At 40.8% G+C, this 24,935-nt stretch overlaps 1 protein-coding gene across 1 annotated transcript; it reads left to right on the top strand.

The window, feature by feature from the left end:
• Positions 1 to 542: 542 nt before the first annotated feature.
• On the top strand, positions 543 to 24,935 carry LOC104401321 (VPS10 domain-containing receptor SorCS1-like; the record flags this gene model as incomplete). Its single annotated transcript, XM_010020739.1, has 8 exons — positions 543 to 729; positions 4,706 to 4,839; positions 6,746 to 6,869; positions 7,871 to 7,983; positions 11,176 to 11,307; positions 20,476 to 20,575; positions 24,487 to 24,592; positions 24,767 to 24,935. Coding segments are annotated over 8 exons (1,065 nt in total), but the record flags the coding sequence as incomplete, so codon positions are not given.

The following is a 24,935-nucleotide window of genomic DNA, read 5'->3' as shown; positions in this document are numbered from 1 at the left end:
ATAAGCTGCTGTAAGATGTCATTATCATGTGAGGCTGAAGCAGTTCTTTTGACACCACAGCATTTTGATATAGTTGACCTTTCCCTGAAGACTTCTCAATTTTATCTTTCTGCTTTTTATGGGTTTAAATACAAAAGCTCACAATGTGGGTTGTGCAAAAGGCTCCTGAGGCAATCTCAACAGCTACCAATGTCCTGTGTGCTTGCTGACAGGAGCACCATTCCTCACTACACCTCTGCTCCTCACTGTAAGGAAACCCAGAGGAAGGTGACAGCAGATTTTCCAGAAGATTCCCTAGTCCTCCTAATGACTGGGAAAGCCAGGGCTGCACCTTGGAGGACACCTTTACAGTGCAACTGTGTCAGCCTCAAGAAGTTGTCACTTTCTATCCGCTGAATACCAAGCAAGTTGATGAAATGACCACCTTTCTTCTGATAACATTAGACCTTGTGACTATCCACTTGTTGGTCTAGGTCACCCCACTGATTCAGTCTCTCAAAAGAAAAGCAGAGTTAATTCTGACCCTTTCTCTGTCACGACAGGGAGACCTCCAGAGATCCCTCATTCAGGTGGATTTTGGAGATGGCATCGCTGTGTCATATGCCAATCTCAGCTCGACAGAAGATGGGATCAAGCACATCTACCAGAACGTGGGCATATTCCGAGTGACCGTGATGGTGGAAAACAGCCTGGGTTCTGACAATGCTGTCCTCTACCTGCATGTAACATGTATGTATGTTCATACTTGTTGTTAGCTGCTGTCATTAGAGATGACATCTGGGGCTTTGCAGCTGGGAGCAGAGTGGTGCTGTATGATGAGTGCTTGTCTGTCCTCCAGGAGAGAACTCCAGACTGAGAGGAGCCACAAGCAACAGTGACATTTGCTTTATAAACTATTTTTGGATATTCTAATTTGGGACACTTCAAAGGAGTGTCCAGCCCTTTCTGAAATGTGCCCTCACTAACATGTTTACACTTCCAGAAAAACAAAGACATTGAGGATCTTGAATCACTTTTAAAAGCCTTGACTTCTACTTTGTACATGTGTTTTGCCTGCTATTGAAATGCAACCACCTCTGGGATGGAAAACAGTACATTTCAGTCTTTCTGTTGTCATAGGAACCAAAATCATGGTGTTAAAGAGTATTACAAGAAAAAATATTATCTTCACATTGTTGTTGTACTGGTCTTTTTAACCTTTTTATACTTCAGCTGTCTCTGATTTACAACTGAAATGTATCTCAAGTCCTTGCATAAAAACAGCAATGTGTTCTTTCGTATTTGTTCCAGCACATGGTTATGAATGCAAAAGGGTCAACATATTATTGAAATGTTGTAACATCCCTACTGGATTTTGTTCGGAGCATCATTTTCTTTAGACAGTGTGTGTGTGTGTGTGGGGGGGGGTTGTTGATTTATGTTTCAACTGTGTGCTTCTGTGATAGATTCACTGGGGTGGGCGGGGAGGGAAAAAAGGGAAATTATAAAACCTGAAGTTATTATAACTGAAATACCACTTACCCTCTACCAAATTAACTCCGTATACTGTCTAGATAATTTAGCACATTCCATATATTTTAACTCCAGTTTTGGAGTTACTTGATACAGCATGAAAGCAGATGCCTCTTCAGTGGAAGAGGGCAGCTCTTTAACAGTGCACTGTCATATCAACAGATGGGAGCAGTGGGAGGTATAACTGTGGGAGATGGGAGGTTTAATGAGGGAGCACTAGAGAAGCAGGAGCACGTATCTCCCTGAAGGCATCCCTTCAGAAATACCTTTGGCTGGCAGGTGTCCAGCCTTCACTCTCACTCATAGTGGCTTGCTGGTTTATAGCTGGTTTAATCCATTTTCTTGAGACATTGGAAGCTTAAGAACCATTTTGATTGTTTAAGCAGTAGATGAAATAAATAGTATTCGGGCATGTTCGAGTGACTTAGCAGCTGATAGCATGTTTTTCTGTATTTTGAATAGGTAATGCCAGCATAAGACTTAAATACTGCGTGATCATTGCAGCCAGGCCCAGATTACATGTGCCTAAGCCCCTGCGGAAGTGACAGCTTCAAGGGCTATGTCTCACCTTCCTTTACATGATAAGAATTAGGGACTTCAAAACAGGTTGCAGACCAAGCATATTGTCACTCAGACTAGCAATAGATTGCCTCAGGGCAAAGATGTACAGTAAATCCAAACCCTCCAGAGCCTAACACCTAGATCTGCAAATTTTCTAAATCCTGTTTAAATGCTTTCATTGCCACTCAGCTCTCTGCTTGGGGTGTATGAGCTTAGCATTCGGGAAGTTTAGTATAAATATCTGTCCTTATAATAGACACACACACTGTATTACTAATATCCACAGAAAAGCAGTGTGCAGCCTGAACATCCAGAGTTTGGGGAAGGGCTGCTAACTACGTAACACCTTGTTTCAGGGTTAATACATGAGTATGTGCAGCCAGATCTGTGCCTTCCAACACCCTTCTCTACCTGTGGCCAGTAGCCTTGCTGAGGGGAAAACTGCAGGCACTGAACCCCACAGTGCTTGTGATCTCAAACGTAAGAGTAAAGCCTTCATCCCTTGCCCTCCTCATCCTGCTGCTGCTGCAGGGCCAATGCCTTCGCTGCACTTGGTCCAGGGATACAGAAATGCAGGTTATTGGAAGGCAGGAGTATTTTGGGTGGATGGAAAGTAAATTCTACATAAATTGCTTCTCCAGCCAATCCTCTATCTCTGGGCTGTCCTAACAGGTCAAAATTTTCCCCTGGAAAGTTAGTTACACATTTGCCTGAATGCTTCGGAATATGGTGACCTGTCCAAACGAACCTCTTGAGAAGCTTCTCTTTTTCTGTTGTCTGGGATTTGTGTCCAGTTTTTTCCTGGGGCAGGTGAAGGTTTGTAATCTCCATAGCCCTGCATGAAGTTCAGAAATTAATTCTCTTCAAACTAACGTGGGAGAAAGCAGTCTTGCAGTCTTCTACCAAGTTAAGGGCCTATCCAGAGTGAGATATCCCCATCTGCTGGCCAGATAATAGTTCAACATTTCAGCCACTGCCCCATCGGCTCTGTGCACAGAAATAGTTAGATTTGACTTCCTTGAGCCGTTCTTTCATGTTCTTTCCTAGCTGACATATGGTGAAGGTCCAAGGAGATGCTGGGAACCCTCTGCAGTGCAGGATCATCTGAGACATGTTCAGAGCAGTTATGTTGAAGAGTATCAGACTTTACATGGGCTCCATTGTCACTACTGTCACTGCATCCAGTGTTAGGAAATGTACTCCTTTAGAGGACTGTGCTGACACTGGGCATTTGGTAAACACCCCAAAGGATACCAGAGCTGCAAAATGTCTAGCCTGGGAAACTGCTGGGTTTTAGGTCTCAGAGTCTTGCTGAAAGCAGGCACAGCCTTGTCATGGAAATGTTTCTGAGCAGGGGGATGCCATTAAAATCACAAGGGTGAAATTCTGGCTCCTCATAAATTTTCAAGAAGAGTGTTGACTGCTGATTAGAAAAGAGAAAATGAGCCATGGTCTGGTTTATAGCAGGCTTTAGTTAGTCTGATCATGGATAACTCTTAATTGGGCTGCTTCAGGTTAAGAAGTGGCTGCGTCTACAACCCAGAGAAAGCTGCATTTCAGTAGTAAGTCAGAAACACTGGTCCTTGTTTATGTCTATACATTGTTTACAGTCTGATTTGGGAAAATGTTTTCATCTCTCTCTCTTTCTGTCTATGTGTGATGTACAGAGGTATAGGGTGCTTTCTTCAAAATAGGCAGTGTTCCTTTAGGTTGAAAAGCAAGGTCTAAGTGGCGATACGTGTATGGGATATGTCCTGAAAACTCCCCTCCTGAAATAGATAAAATCCTTTAGTAGTGCATCCCAACTCCATACGGACAGTCAATCCTCCCAGGCTGTGTTTTTTACTTATCCTCACAGGGGAGCTTGCAGATGTAGGACATGTAGGTGTGGCTTTAATTTGTTTAAGAAATCCATGTCCCCAGGGGTTTCTTTCTTTTTCTTTCTCTGTCACTCACGACAATTGCTTTGTTCTCTAAGTGAATAGTCAGAACACATTTCAAAATATAATCTATAGAACAAGATGTAACAACAAAGGCCCATCTGTCTCCAGAAGATGGGAAACGTGTAACCCTGGGCATAATGTCACTTGTCAAATGAATTATGTTCTCTTTATACTAAAGAAATTAAAGAGTTCATTGAGGAAAAGGAGGGAGTATAAGGTAACATTAAAATTAAGGCACTCAGTGAACAGCTGCCTTCAGATAGACATTTAGCTGATATAAACTAAATCACCGCTGCTGAAGTTCACCATATCATAACAATTTGCATCAGCAGAAATGCTTCATGTCCACTGAAGTGACTTCTCTTGCACATCCTTATGCCTTGCTGGTGAAGGCCATATTTACATAACAGGGCTCTGCCCCTGTTGTTTAAGTTGTATATAACATACCTGAGCGTATGACATTCATCCAAGTTTTTCAGGTCCAAGTACATGGGTAGCTCCTGTTCTATGAGGAACAGGTTTCAGCTTGCCTCTCTAGAAATGGTACCAAGCTGAAACATTAACTGCCATGCCCCACAATGATTAGGAGGACTTCTTTCCCCTAAACCAATGAATTTCCCCCCCGTTCCATTCTCCCCCAGGTTATTTCAGATGGAGGAAGGACTCACCTACTGCTTCTGTCTCTGCAGGCCCCTTGGAACATGTTCACTTATCTCTACCATTCGTCACCACAAAGAACAAGGAGGTCAATGCCACAGCAGTACTGTGGCCGAGCCAAGTGGGAACACTTACTTATGTCTGGTGGTTTGGGAACAACACAGAGGTTTGTATTCCCCAGGGACTGAGGACAGAATAATCCTGGAGGAGCATTCTAACTGAGGAGGGAGGGAGAGAGGGATCTGGGAATGCTTCTAAATAGTCATGCAAGAAAATTATAATCCAGAGACCAAGAGAATAATGCTTCTTTGGTATACCAAAGCTGGAATGTAAGAACTTCTTTGTGTTTGTTGCAGTTACTTAGCTGTAGGATTTATTGCCATTTCATGCAAATGGCCAATAGCTTTCTTCCTGCATTTTCATCAAGGTGGATGTAGAGAACCAAAACCTGGAAGAGTTTCTAGTATGTTTTCCCCCACCATCCCTTCTTCAATAGTAACAACAAATCTCAGGGGGTTGGGTGGTTTTTTTTAAGCAACTAACCTTTCAAACTGAAGCTGTTTTTATATCTGGAAGTGACTTTCCATAGCCCTAGAGTTTAAACCTCATTTCTCTGGTGACTAACAAGGGAAGAGACTGACATCAGTTCTGTGCCTCCCCTTAAATATGCTGAGCCCAATCCTGAGCCCCCACACTCTATGCTAAACCACATGTGTGAGAAGACCTAATTATCATGTGCTGCTGGTGGACAAAACAGTTCCCAACACACCTCCCTGTCTCTGGGCTCTGCTTGGAGAACTGTATGTAACACGTCCCACTGCCTCTATGCTTGCAGTGCAGGAAAATCTACACAGGCACTGTTACTGTTATTTTACGTATCTTTGTGGCTGAAGTTCCTGGAGACCTTAACTAGTTCTGAGGGTAGAGATTCACATGGATTTTGTAGAGCTGACAGGGACCTTCAACCACACATGGTTACCTTCTGTATAATGCAGGTCCAAAGGTTTAATCAGTACCTTCTCTCTATTTAACTCTTTATGAATAAGGTAGAACCTGACCTTTTTTTGGTGTTAATAATTCCCCTCAGATGATGGAGAATTCATTGCTTCTTTTTCTTACCCTCTCCCCAACTATTTCCCCACAGTTAATTATCCTGAGCATTGAACACATGCACTGTGTTTGTAGTCAGAATGTATTTAGCTTTGGTTTCAAGCTGTTGGATCTTGTTATGTCTTTGTTTGTAGATTAAAGAACTCTCTGTACTATCAGAAATCATCTTCCCCTGGAGGTACTTACAGGCTGTGATTGTCACCTTTTAACCTTCCCTCTGATCTGCTAAGCTCATAAGTGATCAGAGTTGGTCTAACTCTGTTCTTGTTGAAGTGAGAGTTTTACTACAGAGTGCAATGGCAACAGAATTTGACTTCATACTGGGTGCTTTGAAGATCTCACCCAGTTCATTAACAAGTGAAAACAGAAGGTAGGGCAGACTGCTGCAAGAGGACGCAGCTCATTGATAAACTGGTTGCATACCAAAGCAAGGTGAGGGGAACTGTGTCCTCACTAAACACTATAATTTTCCAAAAATGACACTCGAGGTCCAGATATAACAATCGAGAAATCTTAATTTGCCTCCTGATTCTGTCACAACCTCCCTGAGTTGTGACAGAACAAACAAGTGACTTAGAGCTAGTTCTGGGAAAGAAGTGCGACACCTGAGCAAGACCTTGTATTAGGATCTAGGCCTCCCTTGGGAGTCCAGCAAAGATGGACACTTTGACATGGGATCCAGAACAGCCAGCATGCTAAGTGGGAAGGAAATACTGGGATCTTAAAACTTTTCTCCTTTGGAAATTACAGGTACCTTAGTTTAAACTTCAGGAGAACATCCTCATCTGGATCCCTGTGTCCTCCTCAGAAAATTGGCTTCCAAGTCTCAGGAGCCCTTCTATGTCTGAAGTTTCCAAGCTGGAACTAACTCCCCAGCCCATCCCAATAGGATAGATAGGGGTTTTTTGCTTTTCATTTCCAGTCAAATTAACTTAATTTCTCTTTTTCTGATATGTTTGCAGCCACTGATCACATTGGAAGGGAGCATCACATTCACGTTTTCTGTGGAAGGGATGAATACCATCACTGTTCAGGTCTCAGCAGGGAACACAATTCTTCAGGACACAAAGACTATTGCTGTGTATGGTGAGTTCTACCCGCTTCATTTCATAATAGGATTCTCCATAGGCAAGAGCTAGAGAGGCAGGTTAGTTCACAGCAACGTGAGGTCTTTATTCCAGGATGCTCTGAGTGAGATGATAAGCTTGGTTCCAGTGTTATCAGTTCAGCATCACACCTCTGAAGGCCACTGACTGGAATTAGTCTAGACTGGGATGACTGCAGAACACTGATCTCCTTTCCAGAGCTCTTGCATCTTCTCTATTACTATTTGTTCATCCTTACATAACTGTCAAAATGTTAGGTTGTTTTGCAAGCTGGTTTTCCCCCTTTTTGGCCAGCAGAGGCCTCTTAACTCATGCAAAAGCTGCTTAGCTTGAAAGATAAGTCAGTGCTGTGTTCTATAGTTCTGTACAGAAATCTATACTGATTTGACACTGTACTCAGGCCTTGGAAGCAGTCAGGTCACACAAATATATAATGCAGATGGAGCTTAAGAACCACTGAGAATCTCAGTTTTAGCTTTTTATACTAAGCCTGTGGTTATAATGATCAATGCGGCACCTCTCTGAATAGCAACAGAGATTAAATGTGTTTTCCAAGGCTAGTCCTCTCCCACTTTTATCCTTGTCCCCTTCCAGTTTAGATTTCAAGTATTTGGGGCATGTCTATGAGAGTACAATCACAGCTTACTTTCACAGATCTTGCCTGCTTCAGAAGTCAAAAAGAAGGTAGCATTTACTTTATGTTCCCAACACAGTTCCCTTTCCGTTGCTGTTCATGCATTGAAGTAAGGAGTGATTACCTTTCTCAGTTCTGTGACAGTCAACCAGTGAATCTCTCAGATTCTCCAGATCTATCAGTGAACCTCTGGGACACACTGCTGGATTCTCTGACAGTCTGTGCATCACCTGCAGACTGATGAAGCAAAATCATGAGCTGCAGCAGGTTTCACTAGGTTTTGCCCATTCATTTAGCACTAAGGCATTTTACAGTCTTTACTCACCACCATGTCATTGTATCTGCAGAGAAATTTCAGTCCTTGCGGTTATCATTCTCTCCAAATCTGGATGACTACAACCCAGATATCCCTGAATGGAGAAGGGACATCGGTAGAGTAGTCAAGAGAGCTCTGGTGGAGGTAAGCAATATGCATAACCTGTGTTATAGTCATTCTAATTTCTGCTTTTTGCCTACGTTATGACTTGATCAACTGTTCTCTCAAGGCATCTCTCTGTTTCTACCAACTATGAAAGGAGACTCAGCTAGTGTTTGAGGCCAGAATGCTAAATTTTAGACAGGTTAAATTATCCCATCCTATGACAATCTGCTGCTCAGAATCAGCCTTCAATATGTTCTTTTTAGTTATAGCAGGTTATGTGGCTGAAGATTTGGATTTCAAGCTGAGAGGATAAAAAAAGTCAGAAGAGACAGCTGGGGTTTCTCAGCTCAGCGGAAAAAAGATAGTGAAAGGAACTCTTTGAAACAGGGTTTCTGTTTTGTAAAAATGAAGATACTCAGATTTGGAAGGGATACAAGGCTTCTAGCTATTATTAGCAAGCTTATATGTTCATTCATGGCATCATCTATCAAAAAAGACTGGAAAGATGCTGTGCACTAATCAGGTACACACACACTCATCTGGATTGTTTCAGAGATTTTTTTCTTCAGTTTCCTCAAAAGACAGAAGGTGAGGAGGAAAGCAGAAAAAAATTCTGGAGCTTGTTTTTATGACTTATTTATGTCTGTATCAAGTATTCAAGGATCTATTTATCTTCAGGATGAATTTTCAGAACATAAACAACTCAATAAAACAAAATCGAGCCATAAAAAAAAAAAGAATTACAAAACTACAGTACCAAGGCTACACTCCAAAAGCAGAGCAGTGAAAACAGTCTATTTGTTGTTTGAGTAAAAAAAATATAAACTTATATAATTGATAGCTAATTATCTCTCTATATATAGCTAAATGATTCGGCATAAACAAGCCTTTGTGAGAAGTTCCTGTAAAAATTAAAGATAAAACCAATAGATTTCTACAGCAATTAAGTAAACTGTATAAAAATGAGTTGAATAACTAAATAATTCAATAGGAAATTATAGCTGTGCTATAGAATTTTTATGAACTTTTATTAAAGTATTATATTCTTATTACAAAGTACCATAGACTTGGACAAAAATTCTGCATAAGAAATTACACTTCTCTACTAAAATCTGATCTTCTGTCTGTGTAGGGATGATTTCGTATTATCACAAAATATCCTATTTTGTATCATGATCATTATTATTTGCTCACATCATTGACTTTCTGAGTCTTGTCTTCCACTTTTAATGAATACACAAACAAACTGAGTAGATCAGCCAAAAAGCCTCCAAACCAAAAAAAGTAAAAAACATTCCCAGCCTCTGAAAAGGAAGACTTTCCATTAACTGGTAATACTGTGTCTTTTTCTTGACATCTTAGAACAACCTGTTAGGCAAGCACAAATAATGCAAGCCCTGGCTTCACAGAATACTTGGAAAGAATATATGAGACCTTCCTATTGTTATAGTTCTTTTTCTAAATCCACATTAAAAAAAAAATAAACAGCAACACCAACTGCTTTTCCTTGGTGTGCTATTGAGGGGAAGGGTTCCCTTTTCATAGCTCCACAGGGTATTCCCCGGACTGCCAGCAGTCACGCATGGGATGGCCACAGACTCAGCTCGGGTAATGGTGGTTTGTAATCAGTTTTGCTGCCTCCTTGTGCTCTATCCATTGTTTCCTTCAACAAGCAGCTGATACAAGTCTTTGCTCTTGAACCACTAGGGAGAAGAATTCATGAGATTTAGGTTCAGTTAATGTCTGAAAGGGTTGCAAGTCCTGACTGCAAGGGAATCTCTGTGATGCATCCAGCTGCTGTGGACCGTCTTTATAGAATCACAGAATCATAGAATAGTTAGGGTTGGAAAGGACCTTAAGATCATCCAGTTCCAACCCCCCTGCCATGAGCAGGGACACCACACACTAAATTATGTTACCCAAGGCTCTGCCCAGCCTGGCCTTAAACTCCTCCAGGGTTGGAGCATTCACAACTTCCTTGGGCAACCCATTCCAGTGCCTCACCACCCTCACTGTGAAGAACTTCTTCCTTATATCTAACCTAAAGTTCCCCTGTTTAAGTTTAAAGCCATTCCCCCTTGTCCTACCACTAGAGTCCCTAATGAAGAGTCCCTCCCCAGCATCCTTGTAGTCCCCCTTCAGATACTGGAAGGCTGCTATAAGGTCTCCACGCAGCCTTCTCTTTTCCAGGCTGAACAGCCCCAACTTTCTCAGCCTGTCTATCTGAGAACACTTTTTCTTTTCCTTTAAAAATGATCTACTAAATTCAGCACTTGGAAACAAGATTTAAATTGGAATCTTGAGATTTAAATGTGTTTGCTGGATAATCCACAACACAAAGAGTCAGTGGAGGAAGACTGAGTAAACTATGTTTCTCCTCATTTCAGCTCACAAAACTTCCTGAAGGCCAAACTAGCTCCTTTTCTGGAGAATAACTCTGCAACCTGGTCATGTAATATCATAGTAACAGTGGCTGAAACACACAGCCAAAGATGACCCTGGTAGTGATGCCTGTGGGGTACTTTTTTCTGAATTTTGGCTAATTTGTGTTGAAGGGAGGTTTGAGTTTACCTGGTTACTTAAGATTTTCAGCCAACAAGAGAAAAAAATAAAACTTTGCAGATTAATGTAATCTTTAACACTTAAGAAAAAACAAAAAAAAAAAGGTCCTAATTAACTTGTGGAATTGACCCAGGATCCAAGATGTGAACTATTAAGAATGTGTTTGCCTTTTTGGGATTTAAACTTGATTCATCATCTTCTCTCTCCCTGAGTCTCCACAAAGCTTTTAAGATGTTTTGGCTAATCATACCTCTAAAATGCAACTCTGCCCACATATTCTTGCCCTGTAATATGCTGTTTCTTACCATTGACTAAATGAAGAACCTCAGGGACTAACTTGGTATACTCAAGTAACTTTAAAATAACTAAATTTAGACAAAGCAAATCATACCTTATGCAACTGTTAATTACAAGTTCCTTATAGCATGCCTGATTATCATTGTTGCCTTAGGACCCTGCATATTTTACTGGAGAATGGTAAAATAGCTTAGATCAGGAAATCATTAATCCCTGACGTTTTACCTGCAGTGGATTTTAACAAGATTTTCCCTGTTGTACCAGATATACTCTACATCATTCGTATAAGTACTGTGATGCCTTAGCAAAAAAGCTGTCAGCATTCAGTGCCATCCCCACTGTTTATCTGTCCATTACTTGTCTATGTATCAGGCAACAGGTATTTCAAGCAAGCATATTCTGGTCGCAGTGCTCCCTGGTCTACCCACATCTGCTGAACTCTTCATTTTACCACATCGAGATGCCACAGCAGAAAATAAAAGAACATCAGCAGACCTAGAGCAGGTATTGTGTCCATTACTTGGGGAGTTGTGTGTTTATGCATTTGTGAAATAACCTCTCTTGGGATTTCCAAGCAAATGATTGTGGTACAAATGCCTCTGATTCACTGGGGTCTAAACAATGACTGTAATACATGCTCCATCCTCTCTGGGGTTTTTTTGTTAGTTTTTTTCTTTTGCATTATTTAATGGTGATTTTTTTTCTTCCGTACACTGGAAAAAGGTTTTGATGCTGTATTTAGGATTTGAGACTCCTATTTGGGTTCCCTTAGTAATATTAAATTTACATACATTTGTATGATATCATGTCCTTAGAAGTTTCATTCTACTTCATGGAAGTAGGAAGAAAGCAGGAAGGATTTAGGGGATGATTCCTGCCACCATGAACTGGAGTAGCCTCATAAAGCAAAGTTTATGAGTCTGTGAGGAGTCTAGAAATCACTGGACAGAGCTGGGTGGTAGACCTGGGCAGATCTGAATTTCATTACTTTAATCCACAGGGATGGAGTTGGATTATCTGCCTGCCCTCTTAACGATACTGGTAGTAGGGTTCAGCCACTATAAATTTTTTTCTCCTGCAAGGCTGAAGTGGGTTATGACAACTGGAGGAGTATTTGATCCTGCAGACACAAAAGATCCTGCCCACCAGGTGGGCCAAACTGTGCTGGTCAAAAATCATGGAATATCTCTTAGCTTATTACCTCAGATTCCAGGGGCAAAGATAACTAGCCTTACATGAAGCACCACTGGTTCTCTGCCTCTCTATACAGTATGTCCATGGCTCAGGCAAACATATCCCATGTTGGTATGGGCTATATGAGTACTGGTGTATAGGGTGTCATCAGCTCACTAATAACAGCCTCAGCGCTACAGTGAAATCCTCAGCATTACTGGATGCCTGCTGCTCCACTGGATGGTGCAAGGGTTGTAGCATTTCTCTTTGGATTTGTCCCTCAATTTGTGAATCAGTGAAGTCTTCCCATCAGTGCGTGTATCAACAGTATTTTCTCCTTTTTGTATTCTTGTCTTCTAATAGCCTTTTCATCTGCCTTACCTGTTACTGCCTGTTGTAGTGGTCTAAAGCCCTGTTAACTTAGCTGTGGGCCTAAAACCACTAGGTAACCCATATCCTTAAGCTTTCCCCTGCTCAGCATCCTTAGCCACCATTTTTTATTGACAAATGACTTTCCTCTGCAATTTTCACCACCTGTGTACTAAGCAAAAAAGATGGAGATTTACTGCTCTGCAAAATTTTTCCTCCCTTTTCTCCTTCATCCCCCTTCTCCTTTCCTCCATTACAAAGTGGTAAGGAAGCCTGTCTGCAAACTTTTGAATTTACATCTGACCCAGCTCCCCTCTGGCATTCAGCAGCTTATTGTATTTTGCCAATTACTCCCTCTCTTTGCCCCTTACTTTCTTCCCCTGTACAAATGGAGTCTCTGTGGCTGTGAAGAAAGGAAGCCCTGACAGTGGTCTCATGGCCCTTTTTATGGACAAGAAGAGATGTCACTTTCAGTGGGATTCCAGCAGCTTGTCTGGCATCCTGCAGGATCCAAAAGGTAATTTTTGAAGAGAGAGAAAGTATTTCCCATTTGCATCTAGCTGTTTCTTGTGGAGAAGTATCTCCCCAGCTCCCACCAGGATGACCAGAATGTTTTTCTTACTAGTCTGCAGTTACTGCATTCCCCTTCCTTATTACTCCGATAGAAAAAGGCATTATTTTCACTAGGAAGGTCTTAAGGAGGACATCAAAAGGTGTCTCTGCCCTCAGCTCTGAAGCATAATCTGATACTGTCACTGTTTTGTCATCCATTTGGCCTATGATCCTTCACTATCCTTTTCCCAAAGTTTTTCAGAATAACTCCCTGTGCCTAAGTCACTGAGATGAGTACTGGGTGCAGATGTTTTTGCTGATAAGTACTTATGTTGCTTCTTAGGTACTTTATAATGTGTGGTATTCTCTTCTGGCAGGAACAGAAATCTGTTTTGTGTTCGTAAGCAAGCAACAAGCTATTCAAAAGCACATATATGAGTTTGTGGGTTTGCAGGTGCACACCCAAAGGAGTTATAGTTCCAGATGATTTTTTCTGATTTGGAAGAGAAACTTCAGACTATATAGGAACAGAATGGAACTAGTTTGCACAAACGTTGCAATAGAATAAGGTTTCTTAAGGAAGAATTTGATTATATATGTCTTTTTTTTTCATGGTGGTGTATCACATGTAGAAGCTGCTCTCCAAACCTGACACAAACCTGGTGAGCCTGTCCAAAGTGACAAATAGTTTCTGTCCCTGGAAAATGTGCAGTTAGAATAAATCAGGTGGAAAGGAGTTACAGAAATTAATGTTTCTCTTCTGCAAAAGCCCCTGTTTCAGTACCCAAGGAAAGGAAAACCTAACTTGTTAAAATCAAAAATTGGTGAAACTGAGTGAAACACCACAGAAGGACACAAAACCCACCCTGCACACTGTAGGCACAGATTTACCAGGAGAATGAAATTTCCTGTAACCCCCTCTTATTAGAGCCTCCTAATCACAGCATGTACACTTGTCATCATATGATATGGATATAGGGATACAGCCCTGAATCCACCATATTCATATGCCAGGTGCCAGAACAGAGGCGAGGGACACTCTGTGGTGTACACTTGGTTCCTCTGCTTCATTTCACAGTAACTGAGGACAGACTACCTACCTGATTAAAAATGTAGAAATAATTGGCAGTTGTAAAACACTGCTGCTTGACTTGCATGTTGTCACTGCAACACCACTAAAATAACCCAAATCTTACAAAAACAGCTACCCAGATTGCCATTGGCCACTTGGGCTGGCATGCAGTTGTCACACCATCTTTATGGACAGGGCTTAGTGAATGTGATGGTTAAACTCAGATCTGCTGCTTCAAAAGCACTGAGTTCTTTCTCTCCAGTGAAGGGCAAACCTCTAATTAGTTGCATTTCGAGTAATTTTTTGAGTAATTTATAGTACTAATCCAATTCAAAATGAATGTGTGGTAGGAAGATATTCTACTTACAATTCAGTAGAGGGCAGTGGTGCAAATACAGATTCGTACTTGATTTATTTCAGTACACAGTTTTACTCCATAGGCAGATTCTGAAGGATTATCTTATTCATACGTTTCACAAGTTGTCTTCTTTACACATTGCTTTTCAGTGGAGGCTTTTTGTCAAGCACAGCAAACATGTCTCCTGTTAGTCAAATAAGATGTAAGCAGAATATACGTAAGTCTAAAGTGATGCTTTCATACCAAGTCAAGGTTTCCATGTTTTCATGTGTTTCCCTTTAATTCACCATTTGCATATTTTTACTATTCAAAATAACTGTAAAAGCAGAATGCATAATAGAGCAACTAGTTAATGTCATTTTAGGCCATTAATCTTTTCTCTGGGAAGAGCCATCAGCAAAGTAGTAAGCATGATGGAGTCTTTGGCAAAGAGCAACACCAGCTGGTTGGTAGCCAGCTGTGCTCAACATGTTGCAGCTGTGGCCAATATCTATATCCAGCCAAAGAGATAGAAAATGACATGGATAGCTGAATATCAAATGGGCATTGATGAACTGAGATGAAATACCTCGGGTGAATTCAACGCTATAGAGAGTGGCATTCAGGAAGACCGTATGTGTATGCATCTTAGGATGCTTTCCTTAAAGCAGATTTAGGTTTACTTCTGCTTCCTTGTAGCTGATGGAGCTTCTATCTTTTTTATTATATATATTTTTTTCACTCACTCTCCTAAGCTTGAGCATTTTAGCATATTTACTTTCACTACTCTTCTTTCCTCTGTTGTATTTCAGATGTGCCTGTCACCTAAATATTTTAGCAACAAGATCATGACAGTAAATACCTTCAAATCTTACAGAAAATGATGCCAATCAGTCATGGAAATTAAATTGCAGGCAGAGGGGTAAATCATCTAGTGTTTATTAGGGAGAGATCTTTTTAGCATCTGTACTTTTGTATGCAGACCGTCTTCCACTGGGTGCTTAGGGATGGTTGAGACAATCTTTTAAGAAGTAAAGGCAGGTGTGGAAAGAATGGAATAATATGAACCAGAAGACCTTGTACCAAGAGATTTTTTCCTTATCCAGCTGTTCTTGGTCAGCTGTTTATATGTTTAGAAGAGGCTATCTATATAGCTTGTCTTAATACCTTTGAGTTAACTCCTTCCATATGACTATCAGCCCTCTCATCTTCTGCTCAGTGTACAGAGCAGCCCTTGATTCTCAATTCTTCAGAGCACCTTTGTTCATTTAAAATGGATCCTGGCTTTTATGTCCAGGTTCATATCTGCTGGTCAGTTCTTGCCTCAAATTAACACAGGAACCCCCTTTGCTTTGTGCTTTCACAGTATCTCTGGATACTAATGGCAACTTGAATTTAGTATGTGTCATTAAAAGGTCTCAAGAAATACCTGCTGGACCCTCTTAGTCAGTGATTATGCTCTTTTCAGTGCTAAGCAAGCAAGCTTTGGAGGTCTCAAGTGAAGTAACCAAGATTATGCAGGGCGAGTGGCACAATTTAAAGTAATCTACATTTGCCCTGACTTCTGATTCACTTTTGTAATGCCAGTTCAAGTTGCTTCCTACCAATCAATGTGCATAATTCGTTCCTTAGTTGTTTATTGATTTACTCAATGAATTGAGGTGTAACAGTCATTAGTTGAGATCCTTACACGGTATCTATAAAATTATCTAGATTCTTAGCTGGTACATACTGGCACAGTTGAATCACATTCAATTAGTCTAAACCAATTTACACCAGAGATTTAAAAATTCAATAAAGGTATGGGAAAATGACTTTCTGAGTGATAATTCTGCTTCTTGGTGCACATGGTTCTTTCACAGTCCTGATTCTGACAAAATGTTAAGAGAAGCCAAATTATTTTTTGTTTTGTTCCATTTTTAAATTGGAATCTCTTTTTTTTTTTTCCCCCTTCACAAATTGTCTGTTATTATTATTCATTATGTGTCCTTTGATGAAAAATGGTACATGAAGAATGGTTTCTGTTACTGAATTATTTTTGCACATCATGCTTAATTCTGCAAATGAAGCAGATAAAGTCAATGAGGCTCAGTTAAGGACCAAAACTAATTCTGAAAGCTAATTATTTTCACAAGGGAGACTCTTGAAGACTATAAATTAGGAGGTTGCTATTCTAAGAAGTTTAGTCTTCAGCTGAGTTAGTTGCATCTCCAGGAGTGAATAAGGAACAGGGACAGGCCTGAGGCCAACCTGCTCCCCAGTTGAAGGTCTAGCTGTTCAATTGGAGCTGCATAGCTATTTTTTAAACAGGCCAAAGTATTTTGACATTTCCTTATTGGCTTTTTAAACAAAAATGCATCCATAGTTCTGCTTTGAATGCAGAAATAAAGGGAGGCACAAGACCCAAAATGTTTCCCATCAAAACCTTTTCATTACCTCAGTGATCAGGCTTTGATCAAAGATAAGGCTTTGTGTGGAGATTTACCTCAGAGACACTTTATTTATGTTGTAAACAAACTAAATGCCACAGAACCACCCCTGGTTAAAGTCTGATAACTGAGTTAGAAATAGACGTGACAGAACAAGAAAAGCTGAAGAGCCACTTCCCCAGTCTCAAAGTGAGTGCCACGAGTGATCTGCAGTTCACAGATCCCCTGAGGACCATGTGAGGATCAGAAACATTGTCAGGTCCAACTCCGGAGAGCAGTGTACAATCCCAATGGCCTTCTAGCTGTGTGTAACCTGCTTGTTGACTTCAAATAGTTGACTTTTGTAAACCATTGTGTATGGTTTCTATTTCAGATATTTTTAGAAGTGCAGAAATGCATTTTTCTCCCTCTCTACTTTCTATATGTCTATTTTGAAGAAAATCTGACTTTCCACATAAAGACAAATGAAAATGTTGAAAATATTGTACCACGCAAGCTAACATTTTAAAAACATCTGAATGCATCTGTTCTTCCCTCAGAAGTGTGTGTCAGGAACATCCATAGCTGCCTAAGGAAGGCAGATATCTGATTCTCGCAAGAACTTCTGGCACTTTTGAAAGTCTCAGTGTGTTACTCATTTTTTGACTTGTTCAGATTCCATAAAGACTCAGACAAAAAAGCTGCACCCAAAAAGCCACTGAGAGAGCATATAATTAATTGAGCCAAGGAAATATGCTGTATACTCTCAGCAGCATGAGCAATTGCTTCCTTTTTTGACACTTTGCAGATAGTCTTAGAACAGTGATGGCTATTTCAGGCTTCTGATGAGATACTGATGGTTTCAGGCAGAAATAATTTTATTCTGAGTTGCATTTGTATAGGGTATAGTACAATGAAGTCCTCATTCATGATGAGGTAACAATGTAATACAGTAATAATAAACTTCAGTTGTGATTGTTTCTCTCTGCCTTTCTTCCTTTGTCTTGCTACCACTCTTATTGCCTCTCCCCCTCCTATTATTCTTTTTCATCAGCTCGCCAGACAAGGATGTTGGTTGAGCTTTCTCTCACATAGTCCACTCCCCTGCTGGGAGGTTGCCACAGCACCTCTCGGCTGTAATGTGAACATTACAGCTTAGTAATTACATGACTGTAAAGCATTAATATAAACAGTGCTATTGTTTTGCCCTTTTCACTCTGCACCCCAGGAGTCCTCTAGCAGGCCAGGTCAGTATTCCTTCATGTCACTGGTGCCCAACAAAGTCTCTGGTCCTTTCTCATGCTGACTTTCTCAAGCTTCTCCTATTCTTCCATTTCCTGTCCAAATCCTTGATGAAACCATACTCCCGTACTAGATAGCAACATTTGCTAGCTGCATTCTCAGTTATACATTACAATAAGCCTCTTTTTGTCTAGAAGGTATCATGTATGGTTACTTCTGCTACTATTCCTCTGACCATTTTGCGTAGCTATCACAATGTTCTGAAGAGGAATGGCACAATGTGGTTGTCTTTTTTCTTCAGTTTACTGTCTTGTGGTGGCTTTTTTTCAGAGGCTCAGTTCCCCCAGCAGCCTCAGGACCTCAGAGCACAAAGGAACATAATTCTTGCAGGGGTATAGAGGTCATGTTTGGGACTGGAAATAGCCAGATTATTTTTCCCTTTAATTTCCACAAGCCATTAGTGTACCTGGGTTATGGCATGTTGATCTGCATCTGTTGCTCCAGTTTTAGAGAAGAAGCACTCATTATATTCATCAATCTTGGTTATTAATATGCTAAAATTCTTAAAGAGGGATATAAATTGTTTCCCAGGCTTTCTTCATGTACTGCTCATCTTTGTGTCACCGTCCCTGCTGCTCTGAGCTCAGCAGATGGCTCTTTGTAAGCAGGTGGTATTTTTTTCTCGCTATTGGAAGAAATATATTTACTGCTTATTCTGGCACCCGTAAAAGAATTGTAAACTTTAAAGAGATATATTAAAAAATACAAATAAAATGCCTGTAAGAGTTATTGCCAAATTGATATTGTACCAAAGGCACCTATTCAAGTGATCAGCAGCCAGAAATGAAGTGTATAAGCCAAGAGTATTGAAAGAGCCATTAAGAATGTTAAAAAAAAAATAAAAAGGGCAGATAAATCTCATACTGTGATGAATGATAGCCAAAGAACATCTAATCATATCTGGGTAGCATTTACTGAAATAACTCAACCAGACAAAAATGAAGAACATGAAAAAGATGGTGCAAAAAATTATTGGAATGTTCTTTTTTCTGACAATTTTTCATTAATCTTCAAGAGGGAATAAGGATTTATTTAAAACAAATTAAATTAAGTGATGAGCACTAGAATATGGTTCCTCTTGATCCTGGTATGGCTATAAGAACATGTTGTCAGCAACTGCATAATAAGGACTATGGGGTGTCAGTGGTTTTTTTTGCAGCTTTCCCATCACTTTTCCCTAATAAAGCAACATGCAGAGCAGTGGCTATGTTCAACGGGAAAATTGTTCACTGCTCTAAGAAAATATGAAATACACGAAACATCTAACAAATGAACATACAAAAGACACACAACAAACTGCTAACACCATGACTATAGGCTTCCATTCCTTGATTCATTTATCTGGATTTTTTGCTTTTAATGGCAACATGCCTGGAACTTCTTGGATATAATTAAAAGTGAAATGGAGATAGTGACTCTGTGCACAGTGTGGCAAACTGACTTAAAAAAATGAATGTTTACCGACAGATTGGACCAAAATTGGTTTTCTCCCAGTGCAAATACAGATTTCATAGGGTCTTATCTCAGCAAATGCTCATCTTTTCTGTTGTGTTCTTTAAGGAGGAGTAGCCTGCTTCCTTTCTGCTAGCACTTTTGTCATCAGAGTTCTGGCAAAATAATCTAGTGGTGTTCTTCAAGGAGAAGTAGCCTGCTTCCTTTCTGCTAGCACTTTTGTCATCAGAGTTCTGGCAAAATAATCTAGTGATCTAAAAGCTCTGTGGAACGTCTCTCCCATGAAAGAGAGAATGTAAGAGCATGTTCTCTCTGTGTGTGACCCGTAAGAACAGATGGAACATGGATTTTGTTTAAGCTGCACTGTGTAGTCAGTAAATGCTTTCAGATTTGAGCTGGGTTTGGTACATACTTAAGGATTAGGGAGCAGCTGGCTTGAACTCAGAGCTTCATGAAATGAAATTTGGTTTTAGGACTTGAAATTAAAGTGCAAGCTGGGGTAAGGACTTTTTGATTCAGGTGTATCATGAGTTCTGAACATGCTCTAAGATCATGGAGCTGGCCATTCAACAAGCAAAAAGTTACTTGTTATGAATGAATGAGTGTTATCAATTGAAATGCTTCTCTTTGCTTGAATAGTAAACATAATTCACAGACGTGCTGTTGCTGGCTGGTCCTGCAGATACTTATACTTGGGGGTATAATGTTCCTTTGGGACTCAAATCCCTTTTGTTGCTGAGTTGTTCTTCCAGAGGTGTGACAGGGCAGCTTGTCGCTATCAGTCATTGCTAACTGTACACACAAACCACTCTAGACATAGTGCTGGCAGATGTTCAGCTTTCACGAACTCCATCCATGTTTATAAGGTGATAGGAAATTGTGCTCAGAAAGTCTGGTGCTCCTGCAAAATCTTTGGCTTGTGTTCAGCTTCAGTTCCTACCACCTATTGGCAATCTAAACCAATGATCAAGAAACAAATGCATTTCTTATTTTCTCCCTTTTCCCAGATTTCAGAAAGACTGATCCAGAAACTGAACCAAAACCTGGTCCATTTTGAGTTGAAGCCAGGAGTTCGAATCCTTGTCCATGCTGCCCATTTATCAACAGGTCAGTATCCTCTTTCTGTGTACACCCTCTGTTGCTTGTAGTACAGCCAGCAACATATTCCTTGATGGTAGTAGTGTGCTATCAGCTGTATTTTAAACATTTCTTATTTTTATGTTGCAGTAACAACTCAGTGTATGGGCAGACATGAAAATGCCTGCTCTACCTCCCCTTTCTTTATCATGCCAAAAAATTATAGTGGCTTTTGCATTTACAACTAATCCTTTTGTTTACTTATGTGCAAGAATTTGCTGCTGTTGATGGAAATGCAGTATAAGTATCAGTAGAAATGTGTAATTCTTGGCTGTCTCTGAAATATGTAACAGCTGAGCAGCACCATGGCATATTCAGCCTGGATCACACAGTGCAAAGGTTACCAGCTAGCCTTGGATTTATTCAAATATTCTAGACTCAGCAAACATTCAAAGCAACTAAGCATATTTCAGGAGTTGTTCAGCAATCTGAAAGACTAGAATCAATTTACATATTGCACAAACATAAGATTAGGCAGTCTGGACTTTAACTAACCCTACATCAAAATGAACCACCTCCAAAGTCCTGATATTTAATTACATGAGTCTCTGTCTATTCTGTATGCTAAACCCTCATTTAACGGCACAGGCCTTATTTAACAAGAGATAGGATTTATTACAAGAAATGGGAGGGTGGTGAGGCACTGGAACAGGTTGCCCAGAGAAGATGTGGATGTCCATCCCTGGCAGTGTTCAAGGCCAGGTTGGATGGGGCTTGGAGCAACCTAGTCTAGTGGAAAGTGCCCCTGCCAATGGTAAGGGGGGTTGGAACTAGATGATCCTTAAGGTTCCTTCCAGCCCAAGCTGTTCTATGATTCTAACAAGTCCATTCCCAGGAATTCCTTTTCTCCAGGAGCCGTTGATAATTCTAACCAGTTGGTATCATCTTTTTTTCCTAACTTGCAAACTAAAAGCCTTAGTTCCCTTGTACTGGCAAAATGGCTTTTTATGGTGTGAACAGGTCTGCCCAAGCTGGTGTCAGTCCATGTGAATTTTCAACAATAACCAGTGATTCTATATGTCCTTTTAGAAAATGCTCAGTACATATCTCATAAAGGAAACATATCTAAAAGCATCTTAATGCGAGCTTCAAATGCAGTTACTTGCAGAGGGTGCTCAGCTCAGGCATGCTCTTTGTGCTAATGAGAAATGCACATTTTTGTTTGTATTTACACACGCACCAGGAATGAGTACATTTTGTCCATAATAGATGCAAAACTCATTTGTGTAGGTGGGCTTTGTTATACTTCTTTTCAAAGTCACTGGTGAGATGTGAGTGATTGCTGTAACTAGCTTCACAATGTCATATAAGAACACTACAGGATTTTGTCTCTTGCAGAAATATGATTCAGTAAGAATGCAAAATGGGTCTGAGCTGCCAAACTAGATACTAAAAAGCCCAGAGAGCAGCTACTGTAAGGTCTTTGAGGGAATATGGGTCCTTATCAAGCTACAGAGGTCATGACTCAGTTCCCAGACTAAATAAAAGGCCCAATTTCACAACATCAAAACTTAGGAATAATTTAGAATTTGACAAAACACCGAAAGGAAGATTTACATCGCCACTGAAAACTATTGTTTTGGTTGACAAGGAAGAAGAAGAATTGTTCTTTTGAAATCTAATTTTATAAACAATTAAATAAAATAAAGCAGGGAAACCTGGAACACAAGCCAGTACCAGAAGCAGTCTCTTAAAAACGTAATCCAGGGGGATTCATGTGACACAGAGGTTCTGCTCTGGTCCATGGTATCCCTTCTTTCCCAGCCTTTCCACTGTGACTCTACATAGAACTCTAGGCAGCCATGGGCCGAAGTTGACTAAACCACAAAGCTCAGCATGTGTTTTTGTAAGTGCACATGTATGTATACGTATACCTACATGCACGTTCCTATGCCTCAGCACACATGTATGTTCATCTCTGCATGTGTGTCTGGTCACACAGAGCAGCAATTTCTGCAGCAGAGGTGCTGAAGGGAACAAATGTGCAAGTGTCTAAACTAGCTTGGTGTGGATATTCAAGCAGAACCTGTAGAAATGAAACTCTATGTGGTGTGTGTTATATGTGAGCATGTGCATTCCCTGGAGCACAAAAGAATGACAGGCATTGGCCTCAGCACATTTCACACCTCTGTCATCTTTGTTTAGGCCACACTGAAGGGTGGATTAAATTTACAGCAGTTGTGGACAATAGATTGCAATCCATTCATCATGTTCATTCCTTCTTATGAAAAAATCCCAAACAGCAATGTCCCCAACTCAACAGACAACAACCTCAATTTTAAGGCAGAGTAAAATATGCTAATATTCCTCACAAAGCAGTTAAATGGCTGTTTATTACCAGACTCTCAGTACAGCATCATAACAAGAACATTGAATGATGCCGAGTCTGAGTTAGTCAGAGAGCCACTTTGTCATCCCAGAGAACTGCAGAGACCCACAAAATACAGACGCAAAGGGGGATAGAGTGAAGATATGTGAGGAATTCCTGTTAATGGATCATTTAATCCTGGTTCCTCACCTTCCTGAGGATAGCGTGCTTGATGTGAGAAGGAGGAGTTTTTTCACTTCCCTTTGTAAATTTTGGCTTTATCAGGCTGGGTGTGACAGCCAAAAATGTGTGTGAATGTGATGTCTGTGCCTGAGTATTGCTTGTTGTGTGTGTGTTTTCTTGTGTCTTCTGGCTCTGGTTTAGGATGGGTGTGTTCAGTGCATGTGAAGAAGGGGAAAGAAAGAGGATGTGTACGACATGTATGGTTCAAGTTAACTTTCACTGCCTTGCAGAGGAAGGCACTACCTACCCCTTGTTTGTGTGATGCCAAATAGAGACAGTCAGTGAGGCTGTATCTGCTGTATTTGCCCTGTATAACATCACAGCTACAGCTGCATATCTAACTACAGTCTGTGTTATTACTGTCTGCATGAACAACTGAGCCTACTGGACTTATATGTGTCCTTTTTGGATGCTAGATGCCTTTCTGTTTGTTTGTGTGTGTATGAATGCTAGAAACTCTCTCTTTTAAAACAATTTACTTTGTATTTCTGGGAAGACCATGCTCGTGGCTGTCTTGTGTGGCCTTATTTTGCAAGCAGCTATGAAAAGATGGTGAGCAAAACTGAGGAGAAGCAGAGACAGATTTTTGTTTGATTAGGGTTGGATCTGAGGGTGTTTTTTTAACTTGAAACTCTGCACGCTCTTGCATGGAAGACTTGTGGGAGAGAGGGCTGAGTAGAACATGCTCAGAAGAATAGGAAAGAGGTAAAGGAAGAAACTTAAAATGTCAGAGGTGTGAGAAGAGCTTCCCATGCTAAGGCATGGGTGCTGAGGTAGTGTCTGTGAAGGGCACTGCGCTTCTGGTTGGGAAGGAGCAGGAGTGAGCGGAGAACAATACATTTGGCGAACATTGTTGCTTCAGTACAATTGAGGAGCCACTTGCTCATTATTCACTATCCTTTGGGAGCTACTCAAACTAGCTCTAAGCAAAACAGAAAGTCAACGTGACAAGTTAGCCCACGGGTAGCTCTAGGATTGTCCAGAAAATGCTAGTTTTGGTGCCCAAATGACCTCATTTGCAACTACCTTGGGTGATTGTCTGCAATATGAGAGAGTATGTTTCAGGCAGTCCTCTCAGGCCAGAGGAGAGAGGCCTCTAAAGGGAAAGCCATGGGACTTCACATCAAAGGGGTAGGTTGAGCACTGCAAGTGGTCTGAACCCAAGGTTTCTTCCCAGGTAGATTAGAAAGGGAGAAAAGGAGCCCTGGAGACATGTAGACAGATGGGGGCTGCTATAAGTGCAGTAAGGGGAAGATGAGCTATATTTCTGGAGAGAGAAACTTTTGCTCAAGGCTGGGGGTGGCTCTAACCTTCTCTCCCTCTCTTGCAGCTCCCCTGGTGGACCTCACTCCCAGTCACAGTGGTTCAGCTATGCTGATGCTCCTCTCTGTCGTTTTTGTGGGACTAGCTGTCTTTGTAATCTACAAGTTCAAAAGGTATGACCCTCCTTGAGTCGTTTCCTTCTCCCCATTGCTGCCTTTCACTGACGTGTTCGGGTTTTGTTTTGTTGGGGTTTCTTTTTTGCAGTGATTTGTTTCTTGGTTTGTAAAAGCTGATACTACATCATATGCCAGAGTACCCCACAATGATGGTTTCTGTTAATGTTTTAGGAAGATTCCTGGCCTTAATATATATGCACAGATGCAGAATGAAAAAGATCAAGAAATGGTCAGTCCAGTCAGTCAGAGGGAAAGCATACCTAATATCCCTCAAAGTGAGCTGATGAGCCCTGAGCAACTAGTAGATGAGAAGTTGGAAGTCCAGCCCATAGGTAAATAA

The sequence above is a fragment of the Nestor notabilis genome, unplaced genomic scaffold, assembly GCF_000696875.1.
Source record: "Nestor notabilis isolate BGI_N333 unplaced genomic scaffold, ASM69687v1 scaffold28708, whole genome shotgun sequence".
Classification (NCBI taxonomy): domain Eukaryota; kingdom Metazoa; phylum Chordata; class Aves; order Psittaciformes; family Psittacidae; genus Nestor; species Nestor notabilis.
Note: the sequence above shows the minus strand (reverse complement) of the source record. Positions and strands in the feature narration are given on the sequence as shown.